Genomic DNA, 14803 nt, shown 5'->3' with positions numbered 1-14803 from the left:
TGAACAGTGGTGCTAACCCTAACAGTGGTGCTAACCCTAACCGTACTAACCCTAACCCTAGCCCTAGCCCCCTAGCCCCTTAACCCTAGCAGGTAAACGGCACCGAGGATGGTGGCCGTTATGGGAAGACTTTGACCTAGACTTAAACCTAGACCTACACCTAGAACTAGACCTACGTTCCTTGTTAGGTTGGTAATGTCACTCATTGCTTTCTCAGACCTTACACGCCTCTGTTCCTTCCTGAACTCTCTTTCAAGGTTGTCTATCCTATCATTAATCACTGTACTTTCCTCTATGAGGAGCTCTAGGCGCTGAGCTATTCTCTCCATTGGATCACTTTGGGGCTGCTGCAGGGACAAGGTCCAAAACGGCGGTACCTGCTCCACGTCACGGGTTCTATTTATGGACTCACCTGGCAACTTTAGTGATGTCACTGCTGATGTTGTCACTGTTGGTGTGACCTCATGACTCATTCATGCTATCTGAACTGTGGTGTAATTATGAGGTCACAGGGGGATGTGACACAACAGAGAGATGAATCTGGCATTGATATTTGACATCACACCAGAGAGATGAATCTGGCATTGATATTTGACATCACAACAGAGAGATGAATCTGGCAGTGATATATAATGCCATATATCAAATGATCACTATGGCATTACTGAGAGTTGAAAAACTGTCTAAAGTCTTTCATCTTTAATAAAATGATCAGCGTTCTGCTCTACCAGGTGTAACAATTGAGTTTAACATCCAGGCATCCATGAAAACGGAATTTATGACATTTAACGGAGTTAGAAGTTAGCAGGGAGTTAGCTCGCTAGCTTCTATCTAAATACAATATAGCATGTCCTGACTGCGGGGTTTTGGAAACAAATTAAAACGTACAGCTCTGTTATCACTTCCAGCATAAATGAAGACAGAAAACTAAACAGCAGTGACGTTTGTAGGGTTACTGAAGTTGGGCTAGCTGGTATATAATGATGTGCTACGTGACCGCTAGCGACACAGCTATGTTAGCATAATATAAACAAGCTAACTTTTTTTCCACTCGATAAAAGTTAACGTGAGTGTTCTCGGTGGTCAGAAACAAATGTAATCGCATGGCAGGATGCTGTAAAAGGACCAAACTTCAGCCAGGAGAACAACTGAGATAATCCATCCACAATACGAGGTTAGTCATTCATATACTGTTGCATGGGCTGGGCTGTAGTTACATCCTAAGGTTTTAAAAACTGAGCTTAAATAAATGATTAGTGGCAATAAAAGCCGAGGGAGGTCAACAGGGATCACTGACTGTTTTAGGAGCTTTTTGAGATCAAATAGAAGAAAATACAAAACATTAAACATGTTAACAACACAAAAGCCATATTAAACGCAGACTACTTTAGACCCGGAAGTAGGATTCGTCGCGTCATCACTGAACAACCGGATACCGCCCGATGCTCTGATGCGACCTGAGTGCTCACACTGTGCGTCCATAAAATTAAGGTTATAACAGAAAATCTGTCGCTCGCTCTCTCTGTCTCTCACTCACACAGACACACCACCACCATCAACTTTGCTAAATTGCTAATGAAAAACATGATCAGGCAGCTGTGATTTAGCAGCGATGTAGATCCAACTATTTTCACGGTTGTTGTGGTCGTGATAATTTTGTGAGGCCACATCGAAAAGGCTCGGATGAGCTTTTCAAAGTTCTACAAGTTGTGCCTCCATCGCTTGTGTCCAGATCACACGCTGCACAGCCGTGCTGCTCCATCTTTTTCACGGCGTTTACGTGTTTGCACGCGAGCAGTGTGAGCGGCTCACGAGCGATTGATGATCGGGAGCTGGTCGTGAGGTGTTAATCACTTCTCGTTACCCCACGTATACTACACGACGCACGATGAAGGCCAAAATCGGTCCGATCACTCAAAAATCGGCTCAAAATGGGCCTAAAACCGCACAGTGTGAGCCCAGCGTTAGAGCAGCAATGTTTGTTCCCCTCAGAGAAAGGGAAGAATGGGAAAAGGAAAACACCTGGCTGGAAAAAGTTAATATGGGCATGTGCAGTGAATATCAGCGCTATGTGGCCAGAAGTGTGATAATATAATTTATTTTGTGTAATAAACGACTGCAAGGATAGATGATTACAACAAATAGATGACTAATACATAAAAGTAATACATAGATGAATAATGATGATGAGTTAAGATGCGTAATCATGGGAACAAGCGGGTTTTCAAACGGGAGCAGCTGATTAGCATTAGAAAAGCTGAAATAATACCTCAGCTGAAGCCAATTGTACTAAATGCACTAAATGTGCACTGTTACAAGAATATTTTTCTTTCTATTGTTTTCTATTATTTTAAGTTAAGCAGGACAGAGTTCTTTTAAAGAAAGATTTACTTATATTCTCAAAAGTTAAGCATGACAGGCTTCTGTTTAAGAAAGAGACCTGTTTTATGTGTTAATGTTGTCATTTTGAGCTAAAAATAAATGGCTAAATGATCATTTGTTTCACATGTGTTCATATCACAAAGAATACACATCTACTTAAATCAAATTCAAGTCAAAGGGTTAAAAAAAATAATTTCACACACAAAAAAAGAGCTAGAAAATTCACCACACTGGGAAGGGTGAAGACAACTGGGTCGCCCGGCCCTGGCCACGAGGTGTCCCTTATTTATTTTTCAGGGAGTTGGCAACCCTATCCACACTGGAGAGAGACCGTTCAGCTGTGACTTGTGTGGAAAGTCTTTTTCCTTGAAGGGTTACCTAAAAACACACCAACTCATCCACAGTGGAGTTAAACTAAACTATTTGCTAGTTTAGTTTAGTTTTTATTATTTGATATTTTGAATCACAGCAGAGAGACGAATCTGGCATTGATATTTGACATCACAGCAGAGAGACTGGATGTGATGTCAGAAAGATGACTGTGATGTCAGAACCCTCTAAATGTTGTAATTTACAGATGGTAAATGGCCTGTAGTTGTATAGCGCTTTACTAGTCCCTAAGGACCCCAAAGCACCTTACATATCCAGTCATCCACCCATTCACACACCGGTGACGGCAAGCTACATTGTAGCCACAGCCACCCTGGGGCGCCCTGACAGAGATATTTAATTCCAAATTATTTGACTGCATCATTGCGTCTTTGAGTTATGACCCAAACTCTCTATCAACTTTGTGAATAAATTCACGTCCCCCTGTGACCTCATAATTACACCACAGTTCAGATAGCATGAATGAGTCATGAGGTCACACCAACAGTGACAACATCAGCAGTGACATCACTAAAGTTGCCAGGTGAGTCCATAAATAGAACCCGTGACGTGGAGCAGGTACCGCCGTTTTGGACCTTGTCCCTGCAGCAGCCCCAAAGTGAGCCAATGGAGAGAATAGCTCAGCGCCTAGAGCTCCTCATAGAGCAAAATAGAAGGATTAATGCTAGGATGGAAAAACTTGAATGGGAGTTGAGTGCACTAATTGAAGAGAATGCGACTGAAAGGAGGCGTGAGAAAGCACCACAGAGTGCCCTTGACAACCTACGTCTAGGTGTAGGCATAGGTCTTGCCATAACGGGCACCATCCTCGGTGCAGCTTACCTGTCCACCTTGATTGGCTTATCTTGACATAATAACTATACTGTGCTCTCATTTATGTTCAGCTTTATTTTGCCCTCACCTCCCAACCAGCCATGACAGAAGACTGCCCCACACTGAGCCTGGTTCTGTCACAGGTTTCTTCCTGTTAAAAGGGAGTTTTTCCTGTCCACCGTTGCTCATAGGGAATCACTTGATTGTTGGGGTTGTTAGGTGGGTTGTTTTTTTATTTGTAATTTGCTAATTAAAATAAAGAAAAATTATATTTAAAAATATATATTAATTGCTCTGTGTGTTTACTTCAATGAAGACGTGTATTGACATGAACAAAGTGCAGTATTCCAAGATGGCATCAGAGTTTTAACACCTTTTATACTCATATTTTTATAATTATGTTAAGTTTAAAAGCTCAAAGATAATGACATAGATGCATCTGTTTCTGTTATTATCACAAGACCAAATTGGTCGCACTCTAGGGCCCTGAACAATTAGTTAATATTGTTCATGAGACTAAAGTCAGTGTAAATATATGTGGCCAATATTCTAGTTATTATATTAATCATTATAAGTTATTACAGCAGTGAGTTTGAACTCTCAAATCAAATCACTTATTGTCACATCACATGTGCAGGTACACTGGTACAGCACATGTGAGTGACAATAAGTGATTTGATTTGAGAGTTCAAACTCATCACAGGTACACATGTGATGTGTACCTGCACATCACATGTGCAGGTACACTGGTACAGCACATGTGAGTGAAATCAACCCGTTCTCACTCCCGACGCGCAAAATAATGACGACAGAAACACACACTTCTTTTTCTTTTTTTTTTAGTTTATGTTTTATTAGTTTTCTTATTTATACGACATATACAACAAATTCAATTTAATCACCGTGAGGGGGGAAGCAAAACCAAACCGAACAACAACAGAAGAGACAAACGGACCAAAACAAGACCAAACAAAACACAAGAATAAACAAACCAAGAAATACAATGACATTATACAAAATCGGGCCTCCCATTTTGTACATATTTCAACCATTTCAACCAATATTCTTCAAAAGAGTCCGCCTGGCACTTTAGCCTAAAAGTTATTCTTTCCATAACAAAAATATTATATATCACATCAATCCATTCATCTATGGTAGGAATATCCTCTTTAATCCAAAGGCGAGTTATGGCCTTTTTGCAAGCTACCGACAGCACACTGAACAAATACTTATCCGGTTTGCATAGATTAAGACTCTCTAGGTTGCCTAGGTACAATAATGCAAAATGAAATTGTATTTTCTTTTGGAAGATTGTTTCCATGACCTTATGTATTTCCTTCCAAAATGGAACCACACGGGGACCTTCCCAAAAAATGTGAAAATGATTTGCTGTTGCATGTCCACAATGCCTCCAGCATGTTGTGTTCTGAGAATAATTGGATTTTTGGGCTGGGGTAATAAAATAACGAAATACATTCTTCCAGCTGAATTCCCTCCACGAGGGGGAGCTATGCATTCTCGAATATATTTATAATCTCTTCATTCCCAGTCGATAACTGAGAATTTTTTAGCTTTTTTTAGAAACACACACTTCTTACTGAAGAAATGAATATTATTTTACAGTGTTGCTGAATCACATACCACCATGCCAATCAGATTACTTCTTCCATGTGAGGGTGAAAAGGTGACCCTCCTGGATAAGATGGTGAAGGTTTGCTGCGTTTTGGTGAACAGTGTGATAAAAAAAAAACTGATGTGATGTTCTATAAGGTGGTTTTAATAAAAAAAGAGGCAAAAATTAGTTCGTTTCTTTATTCAACTTTTGAACAGTGGTACAGTCAGAGTACAGTTCAGCAAACCTGATACCTGCAAGGGGAAAACATGCAAAAATAATCAAGGGTCATTTATCACAGCAGCCACAACCACAGACTGTATATAAAAGACCGAAGTCTCATCCTCAGCATTTTGGCAGCTGCTGTCTTGATGTTTTTGCAGTCTGACTTCTTTTTGCAAACAGACGTCGCCCCCTGCTGGTCAGTAGAAAGAAAGCAAATTCAAGGCACTTCCTCACAGACTCCGCTTTTGAAATCTTTGAGGTTACATGCATCTTTCTTTAATATACAGTCTGTGGGCACGACAGAAATTATACAGGATGTTGGCTAGCTGTGGAGCATTGCAAAGCCATCTAAATTTAATTCACATATATTTCCATTTGTATGTAATTTAGTTTTTTAAATTTCAGATTGCACATATAGTATTTTACAATTATAAGTGGGGTTTGATGACAGCTTTAAAGACAAAGCTTTAAAGATAGATCATCAAGTTTATATATAATGAGCCTTTTTTTAAGATATGCATGAATTGAACTAGAATTTTATACAATAAACCATTTTCAACCCTTGTAGCAAGTTCCAACTAAAAATCATAGAGAGAGGGATCCACAATGATAAACTAAAATATGTATTTAGAACTCTAATGAAGAAACAATGCCATCTGTTAAATATCTGACTAACAGGGAGACTATGCAAGTAACAGCACAGGCTGACCAATGCCAATGACAAACACACATTAGTTAACACTTTATCTTACTCAGATCATTTAAATAAGATTTATGGCACATACACCAGATGTATCAGGCTAACTAACCACAACTGCACACCACTGTCACCATCACCTGCGTGGCTTTGAATGATTCAATCGTGCCGCCTCCTATAAACATGCAGGTCATACGGACTATGCTTCTAAATTGTCTTTCTTTGTAAGTATGGTGATCCTATCCAGTGATTCCCACCAAGTGGATCCTGGGAAAAATTCCATCCACGATGAACGTTAGCAGGTAGGGAAAATAGATAAATACATTTTTGTATGTACAAACTGGAGAAGCCGGCTCAGTCTAGCTTTACCCTAGATGCTCGTTACTACATCACATGCCTTCGGTTTTGGTCAAGCATGTACTCTTAATGTTGTGTGGAAGCTACTGTTGATCGTGCTGCTGTGGCTCCATGTTCTGCTCGGGCTGCTGCAGCTGGATGAGTCCTCCATCCTGCGCTGTGTTGTACGAGCCGCAGCTGGTGCACTTCATTCCCAGCACATGGAAAGGCACCGTACAGTGAGCTTGGCAGTCGTTACACATAATCTGCAGTAAGGACATTAAAAAAATAAAAATAAATCATCAAACAGAACAAATATCGGTTTCATATTCACATTTAGATAAATGCACCAGCATTTTATTGTGTTATCGAAGGCCTACTTTGACCATTGCTCCTTGGTACTCAGTGGGCATTGGTGACTGAGCGATCTCTTTATCTATCTCCTTCCAGTGGTTCTGCATGTCACAAGCACTGTGCATGCACAGTGGGCAGCGATAAGCTCTGAAACAAACACAGGGGAGGGAAAAAAACAATCATATGGAAGGCCACCAGCAATCAAATAAGAGGACACAAAAATCCCTACATTGCCACAATGTAGCCTTTAAAAAGCTGATCAGAAACCGTTTTTGCTCTATACCAGGTAGATTGGACAAGCTTTTACAAATTACAGAAGCCTGCACAAAAACCTGACCTCTGACCTTGACGTCAAGGTCACTGAGATTCAAACTTATCTGAGATTTTTTAGTAGATGGAACTACTGTATCAATTTCAAAATCTTACATGGTCTCGTTTACAAACTTGTGTCGACACATCCTGCATGCTTAGCAGGGCGACAACAATACTCCGTCAGCCTTTTACGGCTGAGGGGCAAAAAGCAGACTATAACCCGGTCCCTTAATTACAACAACATCTTATTTTACCAGAAAAAGGAGTTCATTAAACATACCCTGTTCTGATCATGTCATCAAAGCAGGTCCTGTAGAAGAGGGTGAACAAACGCATTGTTACTATTATGTCACAATAGATCGTGAAGATATTTTAATCTGCAGTCAGTTTGTCAGTGCTGAGTCTGTTTTGTCATTACTGCAAAATTGTGTTCTTGGAGACTGTGGCAGCAGGATATACTACAAAGGTAGTTTTGAGTACTATGTGTTTGTCTGTGAACAGATACTGTCAAACTGACAGTGTTGCAATCAGGCACCTATTTGACATTTTGGTCAGATAGGTGCCTGATCCTACTCAAATATCTGTGATTCATTTCCCTACACATGCATTAAACATTCATATTATTAAAAGAGTCACAATAATAAATGGAGTGTGCTTCACTATAGTTTTCTGTCACAAATTTTCCAGAGACTTCTGGATGCTTTCAAGTTAATTTGTGCGTGTGTGTGTGTGAGCAGCGACACTGAACTATCAGCAGCAGCAAATAGGAGAAACAGGAGTGTTGACCTGATTTTGATATTAGACTGTAACTATTTTTCCACCAGCATAGTCGTGTAGGTGAGATATTTCACACAGAAAAAAAACTGGATAAGTCACCAAATCAGTCTAACAGGACTAATTCCAGTAAAGTAAAATCAGTCATTATTAAAGATTAAGATGTGAAAGACTTTTTGTGTTGGAAGTGGGAAAAATGCCCAGTGTGTTTTTTTAAATATCATTTTGTGCCACTGGTAGAAATTAAAAAATACACTATTAAACCCCATAACCCTGAACTGACAGTATCCAGAGAGTAAGGAATCCTACTTGTGTAGAAGATGGCCACATGGAAGAACGTGAGCTCCAATCCTGGATGTGTGAATATCCTGCATTAAAAAACATTAAAAAAAAGAAAGAAATATATATTAAACTCTGGAGAAAACAGATTAAAAAAAGAGCCACCATTCTCCTCGCCTTCTATCCTATTAATGCTGTTACCTCCATGCAGACAGGACAGTTCTGCCTTGAAACATTTTCAACACACTGAAACATAGAAAAGAAAGGGAAATTAAAACTGTGAGGGCTCAACATACAGATAGATGTAGGCGAGTCAGGAACACAGCGATAGTCACCTTGTGGTTTCCTTGCAGATCCTGAGCTAAACACAAATTGCACTTCTCGCAGTGAAAGTACTTCTCTCTGGGCCCAATCCTGTAGAGGCACATTTGAAAACTCACTAAATGACAAATTTTGCCATCACGTGTTTCGGGAACAGTGAAATATCAGCATGATAACACAACACTGTGATTTTTATCTCTGACAGTTTCTTAATGAATTAAGAAAAATGGGAAAATTTTGTGGGGAACGTTAAGAAGACATTTCCCCAGTACCCGTATCATTATTACTTAGGGCTGCTCAATTAATCGAATTTTAATCACGATTACGATCTGGGCTTTCAACGATCATTAAAAATGACTGAGCCGATTATTAGCCCCTCCCTCATGCTTTACTCTCGCGCTGCTCCGTGTGGCAAATCAAGCGCACTGCTCTGCATTTCGAACACCCGTCACAACAATTAAGAGGACCCGAGGGAAGCTCGGAAAGCTAAGCAGAAGTTATTTGGAGAGGAGAGTGACTGCTGTTGGTTGAAAAGAAAGGTAAAGAAAAAAAACTTCAGTGGTGTGGAAACATTATGGGTTCGCGGAGTCAGATGTGGATCAAGTAGACACAGTGTGTAAACTTTGCTATGGTGTCGTAGCTGCACCACAGAGCAACACTGCAAAGTTCACATTTTTCATTTATTTCTTATATTGCAAACATTTGCACTGTTATCAGTATTTGCACACTATTTTATATTATTTTTTAAAGTCATTATTCAATACATTGTTATTCTTAACCCTTTAAAGCCGGTCAGAGCAGCATGCTCGTTTTGTATAACTATTTTTAAATCCCTGTAGAACCTGAACCGCTAAGCTAGCACAATAAATTTTTTTCCATATGAAACCAGAGGAGTTACATCTTATGCCATCAGCTTGTCCTAGGTCACGGTTTCCTTCCACATATAGCTTTGCAAAAATTGCATAAAAAGCGCTTGCAGGAACAAAAACATAATATTCCAGAAACACGCTTTGCCGATCCGATCAGCTGTTCATAACACTTCCCACATTGAAAAAGACGTCAACGCGAACTATCGCAAGTGACGTCATTTTCGCGGAAAATGTAGTTTTTTTACTTGTAGGCCTTAGAACTCGAATTGCACTGCTGGAAATAGTTTATTTTGATGCACATGCACATTCTTTGCAAATTTGCATCATAGGATTGTTTTTTTGTTTTTCCTGCAGTATATAAAAATTGCTGTATCTCCAAAAATAAAACTATGAAGACACTCAAAATAAATTTCCTGTTGTTGTAAACTATTTTTTGCAACTTTTTTGTATTTAAAGTTTTGAGGGATAAACCTCTTAAATTTCTCCAAGTAGAAATATATGTAAAAAAACAAAACAAAAACGATTTTCAATTTTTTTTTGTAGTTTATTGCACTTTTTTGCAATTAATGTAGTTACTATGGACTTAATACATACACATTTTAAAAATATGGGCTATAACAGTTGTATTGATGTATAGCAACGTGAAATGCTCCCACAAATGGCACTACAGCATGTAAAAAAAAATAATATAAGCTCTGGCGGACGAAATAAATATCGTCAAATAATCGTGATCTCAATTTCAGTGAAAATAATCGTGATTATCATTTTTGCCATAATCGAGCAGCCCTATTATTACTACTAAAGTTACACATAGAAATATTTAGACACTATAAACATGAAATATATTGAATCAGTTTCTTACCTGCAGATTCCACAGGGCTGACAGTGGTACTGCTTCTTGTCTTTGTCGAACAAGTGGCAAATGTCGCAGTAATACTCCCCAAACAGCAAATGACATTGCTGACAAGTCTGCTGTGTCTACAAAAGTATAACATTTGTACAGCTTTTTCCCTTCATCCGAGCTAACCATAATCAAAAGTACAACTCAAGCACTAAGGTGACATCGAGACGTCCTGCTGTAACCGACGGTGGAGCTCAAACACGTTAACTAGCTTTTCCTCAGTTACCTGCTGCACCGTCAGACACGCTGAGCACTGCACCTCTCTGACTTTGAATCGATCCATCTGGTGGTTCTCCTCTGCATCGTGGCACAGCCGACACACGTACAGTTTACCGCAGCAAGGTGCCTGCAGTACAGCAGAAACGCGATTACACAGGGCACAGACAGGGATGGGTATAGTAGTATGAGCTCAAATTGTGGTCATAAATATTTTGTACTTGCAAATCCGGATTTGTATGTGTAAAAAGAATTTGTGTGTGTGTAAAACAGATTTGTTACTGTAAAAAGAATTTGTGTGTGCATAAAAAAGATTTGTGTGTGGACTTAGCCAAAAAATACGTGTGAAACTCTGCACTCAAGTTTCAAGTTACAAGTACGAATTTTGAACCGTATTTCTTTCTTTCATCTGATTGGCCAATGTCATGTCAATCACAAATTTAACTATCCAATCAGAGAACAGGTGGGTTTGGCTGTCGGAGGGGCGCTTTTTTGAACTGCAGGTCCTTGAAGGGTAATACAGTTTGAAGCTGGAGGATCTCTATATAAATATCCTATACAAGCTAGGTCCCCAAACTTTCAGTAGCTGTTGAAAGGATAAAGTTGTGGTATATCAGTGGTTAGAAATACCATTATTACTTTAGGATTAGTTTAACACAAAGTCAGGGCTGACCCGGGACCATGGCTGTGAGTCACAGTGCGCAGCATAAAGGTCCTTTCACATCGGACGCAGGATGTGCTGCTAATGCTAACTGCTAACTAAAAGCCAAGGATCCAGAACTTGTTGCGCTGGCTGCTGAGCTCTGTGTGTTTTTGCAGCAGCTCTACCTGTACTAGATGCACCTGCTCCTTGTCTTTTCTATCTCTGACTTTATGTCCTCTAAAAGAGTTTCTGGTTTCTTTGCTGGTTCTTCAAATATTCAATAAAAGGGCATTTATTCCCTTCAAGGACCTAAAGCTCCATAAAGCACCCCTCCAATAGCCAAACCCACCTGTTCTCTGATTGGATAGTTAAATTTGTGATTGACATGACATTGGCCAATCAGATGAAAGGAACAAAAAAAAAAAAACGGGTCAAAATTCATACTTGTAACTTGAAACTTGAGTGCAGAGTTTCACACGTATTTTTTGGCTAAGTCCACACACAAATCTGTTTTACACACACACAAATTCTTTTTACACATAAAAATCCTGATTTACAAGTACAAAATATTTATGACTACAATTTGAGCCCATATAGTAGTCCTATCACAGTTTGTGTAGCTGTAGCAATAAGTCACTAAGCGTGCGTGCGTGCGTGCGTGCGTGTGTGTGTGTGTGTGTGCACGTGCCTAAATGTAATCCTTATTCTGAAAATTCTTTATTAAACAGTGCTGACAAAGTTCAAGAGGGAGCTTGGCACTGTCATGGAAATTATGTGTGTGTCTGAAAATATGATATGCATGTGTATATATGAATAAACTTTAAATTTCTCCCGAACAGCAGTAAGTCAAGAAGCCCCTCTCTCTTAAACAACTGAAAAAATGCTCTGCTACTGGAAAGAAGTACAAATAATTAAATAACAATTTGCTGCAGTACACCCACCTTTATTTGACATATTTGACCTTATCAAACAAAAGCCAGTGATATATAACAAAACAACATTTATAAATTCCCCTGATAACTGGAGCTGTTTGGATTCTCATACCCAGGCTGCTGGCTGACTGAACTCTGAACAGCTTTAGCCAACATGTCCATGTTCAGCTACTAATCAAGTGTCTGATTAGGCGTGCTGTTATAAAGGTCTTGGCTCACAGTGAAGAGCTTCCATACTAATGACACAGCCTGACCACCCCTTAAGTAATTAATTAAAAATTGGCAATGAGGACATGAGGATAAAATATATTTGTCACGTCACGTGTTAGGTAAAACAGGACATGATATCGTGTGGCATCAGACGTTTTGGCTCCAAGACCTAAAAAAAAAAAAAAGTACATTCTCCCTGCTGTTTGAAAATATAAAGATGAGTCATCAACTTATCAAACGTCAGATAGGCTGTTTACACACTTTTAATAGATCTGTACATCAAATTTGGACACAATGTAAAAGATTTAAATATAAACAGTGTGTAAAGGTTACGTAATTAAAACGTATATAAAATAAATGATAAATTCCCCACGCCTTTCCTTGACCCCCCCTGACGTTTTCTGTCAAGGCCAAGTACAACCGATTAGGAAGGCAACAATTTTAAATTCTATTCAGTTTTGTGCTCTTTTGCGCTAAATACATAAACTCTCATTTTTCCTATTTGTCAAATGTGAGAGGGAGCAGGCTTCCTTGTCTCCTCCGCGCGTAATTATGATGGGAAGGACTAAGACCGGAGGGAAGGAGGCGAGAAAAGCTCCAGAAACTCTCAAGCCCCTCGCTTCAACAACGCCGTGCAGATATTATGCAAAATCATGCCGTCCGTCTGAAACATTTATTATTATTTAACCCTGTTACAGCGACGTTTGCCGGCTGAAGACTAAATAACTAGCTAGCTAGCTAACTATGACCGTCTCTAGCAGAGATATACCGACGACATAATCGTTATAGCACAGTTATAACTTGGCACCGTATATTTAAGACAAATGTATGAACATTTTTTAAAGCATTTTACTCACTTTCAATAAGCAGCTTCGAATGTAATGATCACAACCAGCAGAAGCAGCCATGCTTACCCCGAAATGGAATGCTTCTTCTTCTCCCTCCGCTCTAGAGCGTTGCACTGTTGGCTCCTGTGTTGTTGATTATGTCATCGTTGAGGTTGCATTAGCGCCACCTCTGCTTCGGAATGTGGATCGCAGTCTGTACAAATCCTACCCAATGACTCAAAACACAAAAACGGAAAAACAAACAGACACAAAATTAATACAAAACAAAAGAAACTATTTTATACAGTATTTTATTGCGCCCATAAATACTGTCTCTTAAAGAACATTAAACATGTCCACACAACTTCAACCTCCTAGGACCTGGCGTCCACATATGTGGACATCACATTTTGGGTTATTTAGACCAAAATACTCAATTTTGCTCTACAAGGGCCTGATATCCACTTATGAGGACATTATACTGGTACTGTTCTATCAAAATTTTAAACGAATATCCTCATATCCTCATATGTGGATATGAGGGCGAATATCCTCATATGTGGCTCTCATTTTTCTTAGAAACAAAAATTAGGTAAAAAAAACAAAACAAAACGCTGATAATTCTTTGTTTTTACATTCATCAGGTCCCAATCAGCCCAAATATCAAAGAGAAATTAAAAATGCATGCTGTGGAAGAGTTCAGGTCTTTGGAGGTTAAGGTTCATTTTAGCCTAAATAGCGATCTCATTTTCAGCCTAACAGTGTTCACACAGACCAGTAAGATTCATTCTAAGTTAAAATATTCTTTTTTTGTATTGTTTCCCTGCTTTATCTACATTTCTTATTTCTGAAATAATCTTATTGTTTATAATATAGAATCCTCCCCTTTGCTTTAGTGTTCCATTTCCCTCACCACATTGCTGTGCACCAGACTTTTTCTGTGGCCTTTGATTTGCTTATGAGTGTCTAAGCCTAATTTCCAAGCCTCTTCATTCTGCTTTAGACCCATGACCACATAAACCCAATAAGCATGCCATGGTAAATGAGCTGGGACTGTGCTTATAAATAAGATGCAAGGATTTTAGACTTTATGAACAGAAACAGAGCAGATTTAGAGGGTTTCTGATTTATTCTACCTGACCTCTATATGGATACAGCCTAGAATACCACACAATTTGGAATTTTCTTTATTCTGACACCTTTTTTCCAGGCATTTTTAAAGTATTAATTTAAAGGTTTTGGACTCACGTAGTAAATATTTCATTTCAAGAAGGCCTACCATCAGTATTTACTATTTTCATCCATAAATGTAGTATCTTAGTATTGAAAAGAAGAAGGCTACCTGAAGGGTAACTGAACTGATTTTAGGTGGGATCAGCTGAATGTGTTTTCTTCAATAAGATTTCAAGTGGCAGTCAGGGAATCTGGCTTGTTAGTGTATACAACTCCCATCACTTTCACACCATTTACACTCTCACTCATCTTTACCCCACCTACCTCTATGGAATCCACATTTGTATGGACTAAGTTGGTTAGCCACCACAATTTTGTCTGTTTGTATCTGGAAGTCCCACAGGATCTTAGCTCGGTCATTCTCCACCACCCTTGGGGGCGTCTCCCATTTTGACCTCGGGACTTCCAGGCCATATTTGGCAATCGGCACAGATGTCAGCCACTTGGTTATGGCGTTCCATGTATGCCCTGCCTGCT

The 14803-nt window shown here is 39.3% G+C and overlaps 1 protein-coding gene across 4 annotated transcripts; it reads right to left on the bottom strand.

The window, feature by feature from the left end:
- Positions 1–5383: 5383 nt before the first annotated feature.
- Positions 5384–13316, bottom strand: rchy1 (ring finger and CHY zinc finger domain containing 1). 4 transcript variants are annotated; one of them, XM_080893528.1, is made up of 10 exons: positions 13124–13218; positions 12066–12435; positions 10492–10611; positions 10227–10342; positions 8510–8588; positions 8376–8420; positions 8205–8263; positions 7402–7431; positions 6836–6956; positions 5384–6721 (listed from the first exon to the last, which is right to left on the bottom strand). In XM_080893528.1, the coding sequence occupies exons 3-10, from the start codon at positions 10546–10548 to the stop codon at positions 6560–6562; spliced, it is 669 nt and encodes a 222-aa protein (XP_080749654.1). In that variant the 5' UTR covers positions 10549–10611; positions 12066–12435; positions 13124–13218; the 3' UTR covers positions 5384–6559. The 4 variants fall into 4 exon arrangements, with proteins under 4 accessions (XP_080749654.1, XP_080749653.1, XP_080749651.1 ...); XM_080893527.1 differs by lacking the exon at positions 12066–12435 and having other exon boundaries at positions 13181–13316; XM_080893525.1 differs by lacking the exon at positions 12066–12435 and having other exon boundaries at positions 13124–13246.
- Between the last annotated feature and the right edge of the window lie 1487 nt (positions 13317–14803).

The sequence above is a fragment of the Rhamphochromis sp. 'chilingali' genome (genome assembly GCF_963969265.1).
Source record: "Rhamphochromis sp. 'chilingali' genome assembly, chromosome: 10".
Classification (NCBI taxonomy): domain Eukaryota; kingdom Metazoa; phylum Chordata; class Actinopteri; order Cichliformes; family Cichlidae; genus Rhamphochromis; species Rhamphochromis sp. 'chilingali'.
This window is presented reverse-complemented; position numbering and strand designations above follow the sequence as displayed.

What these genes read in the sequence shown, in the direction of transcription:
- rchy1 (XM_080893525.1), bottom strand. Translation starts at nt 13,174, where the DNA reads ATGGCTGCTTCTGCTGGTTGTGATCATTACATTCGAAGCTGCTTATTG. An exon ending in TTCGAAGCTGCTTATTGAAA is followed by an intron (nt 10,612 to 13,123) that starts GTGAGTAAAATG and finishes GCTGTACTGCAG; the next exon opens with GCACCTTGCTGCGGTAAACT. An exon ending in ACTGTCCTGTCTGCATGGAG is followed by an intron (nt 8,264 to 8,375) that starts GTAACAGCATTA and finishes TTTTTAATGCAG; the next exon opens with GATATTCACACATCCAGGAT.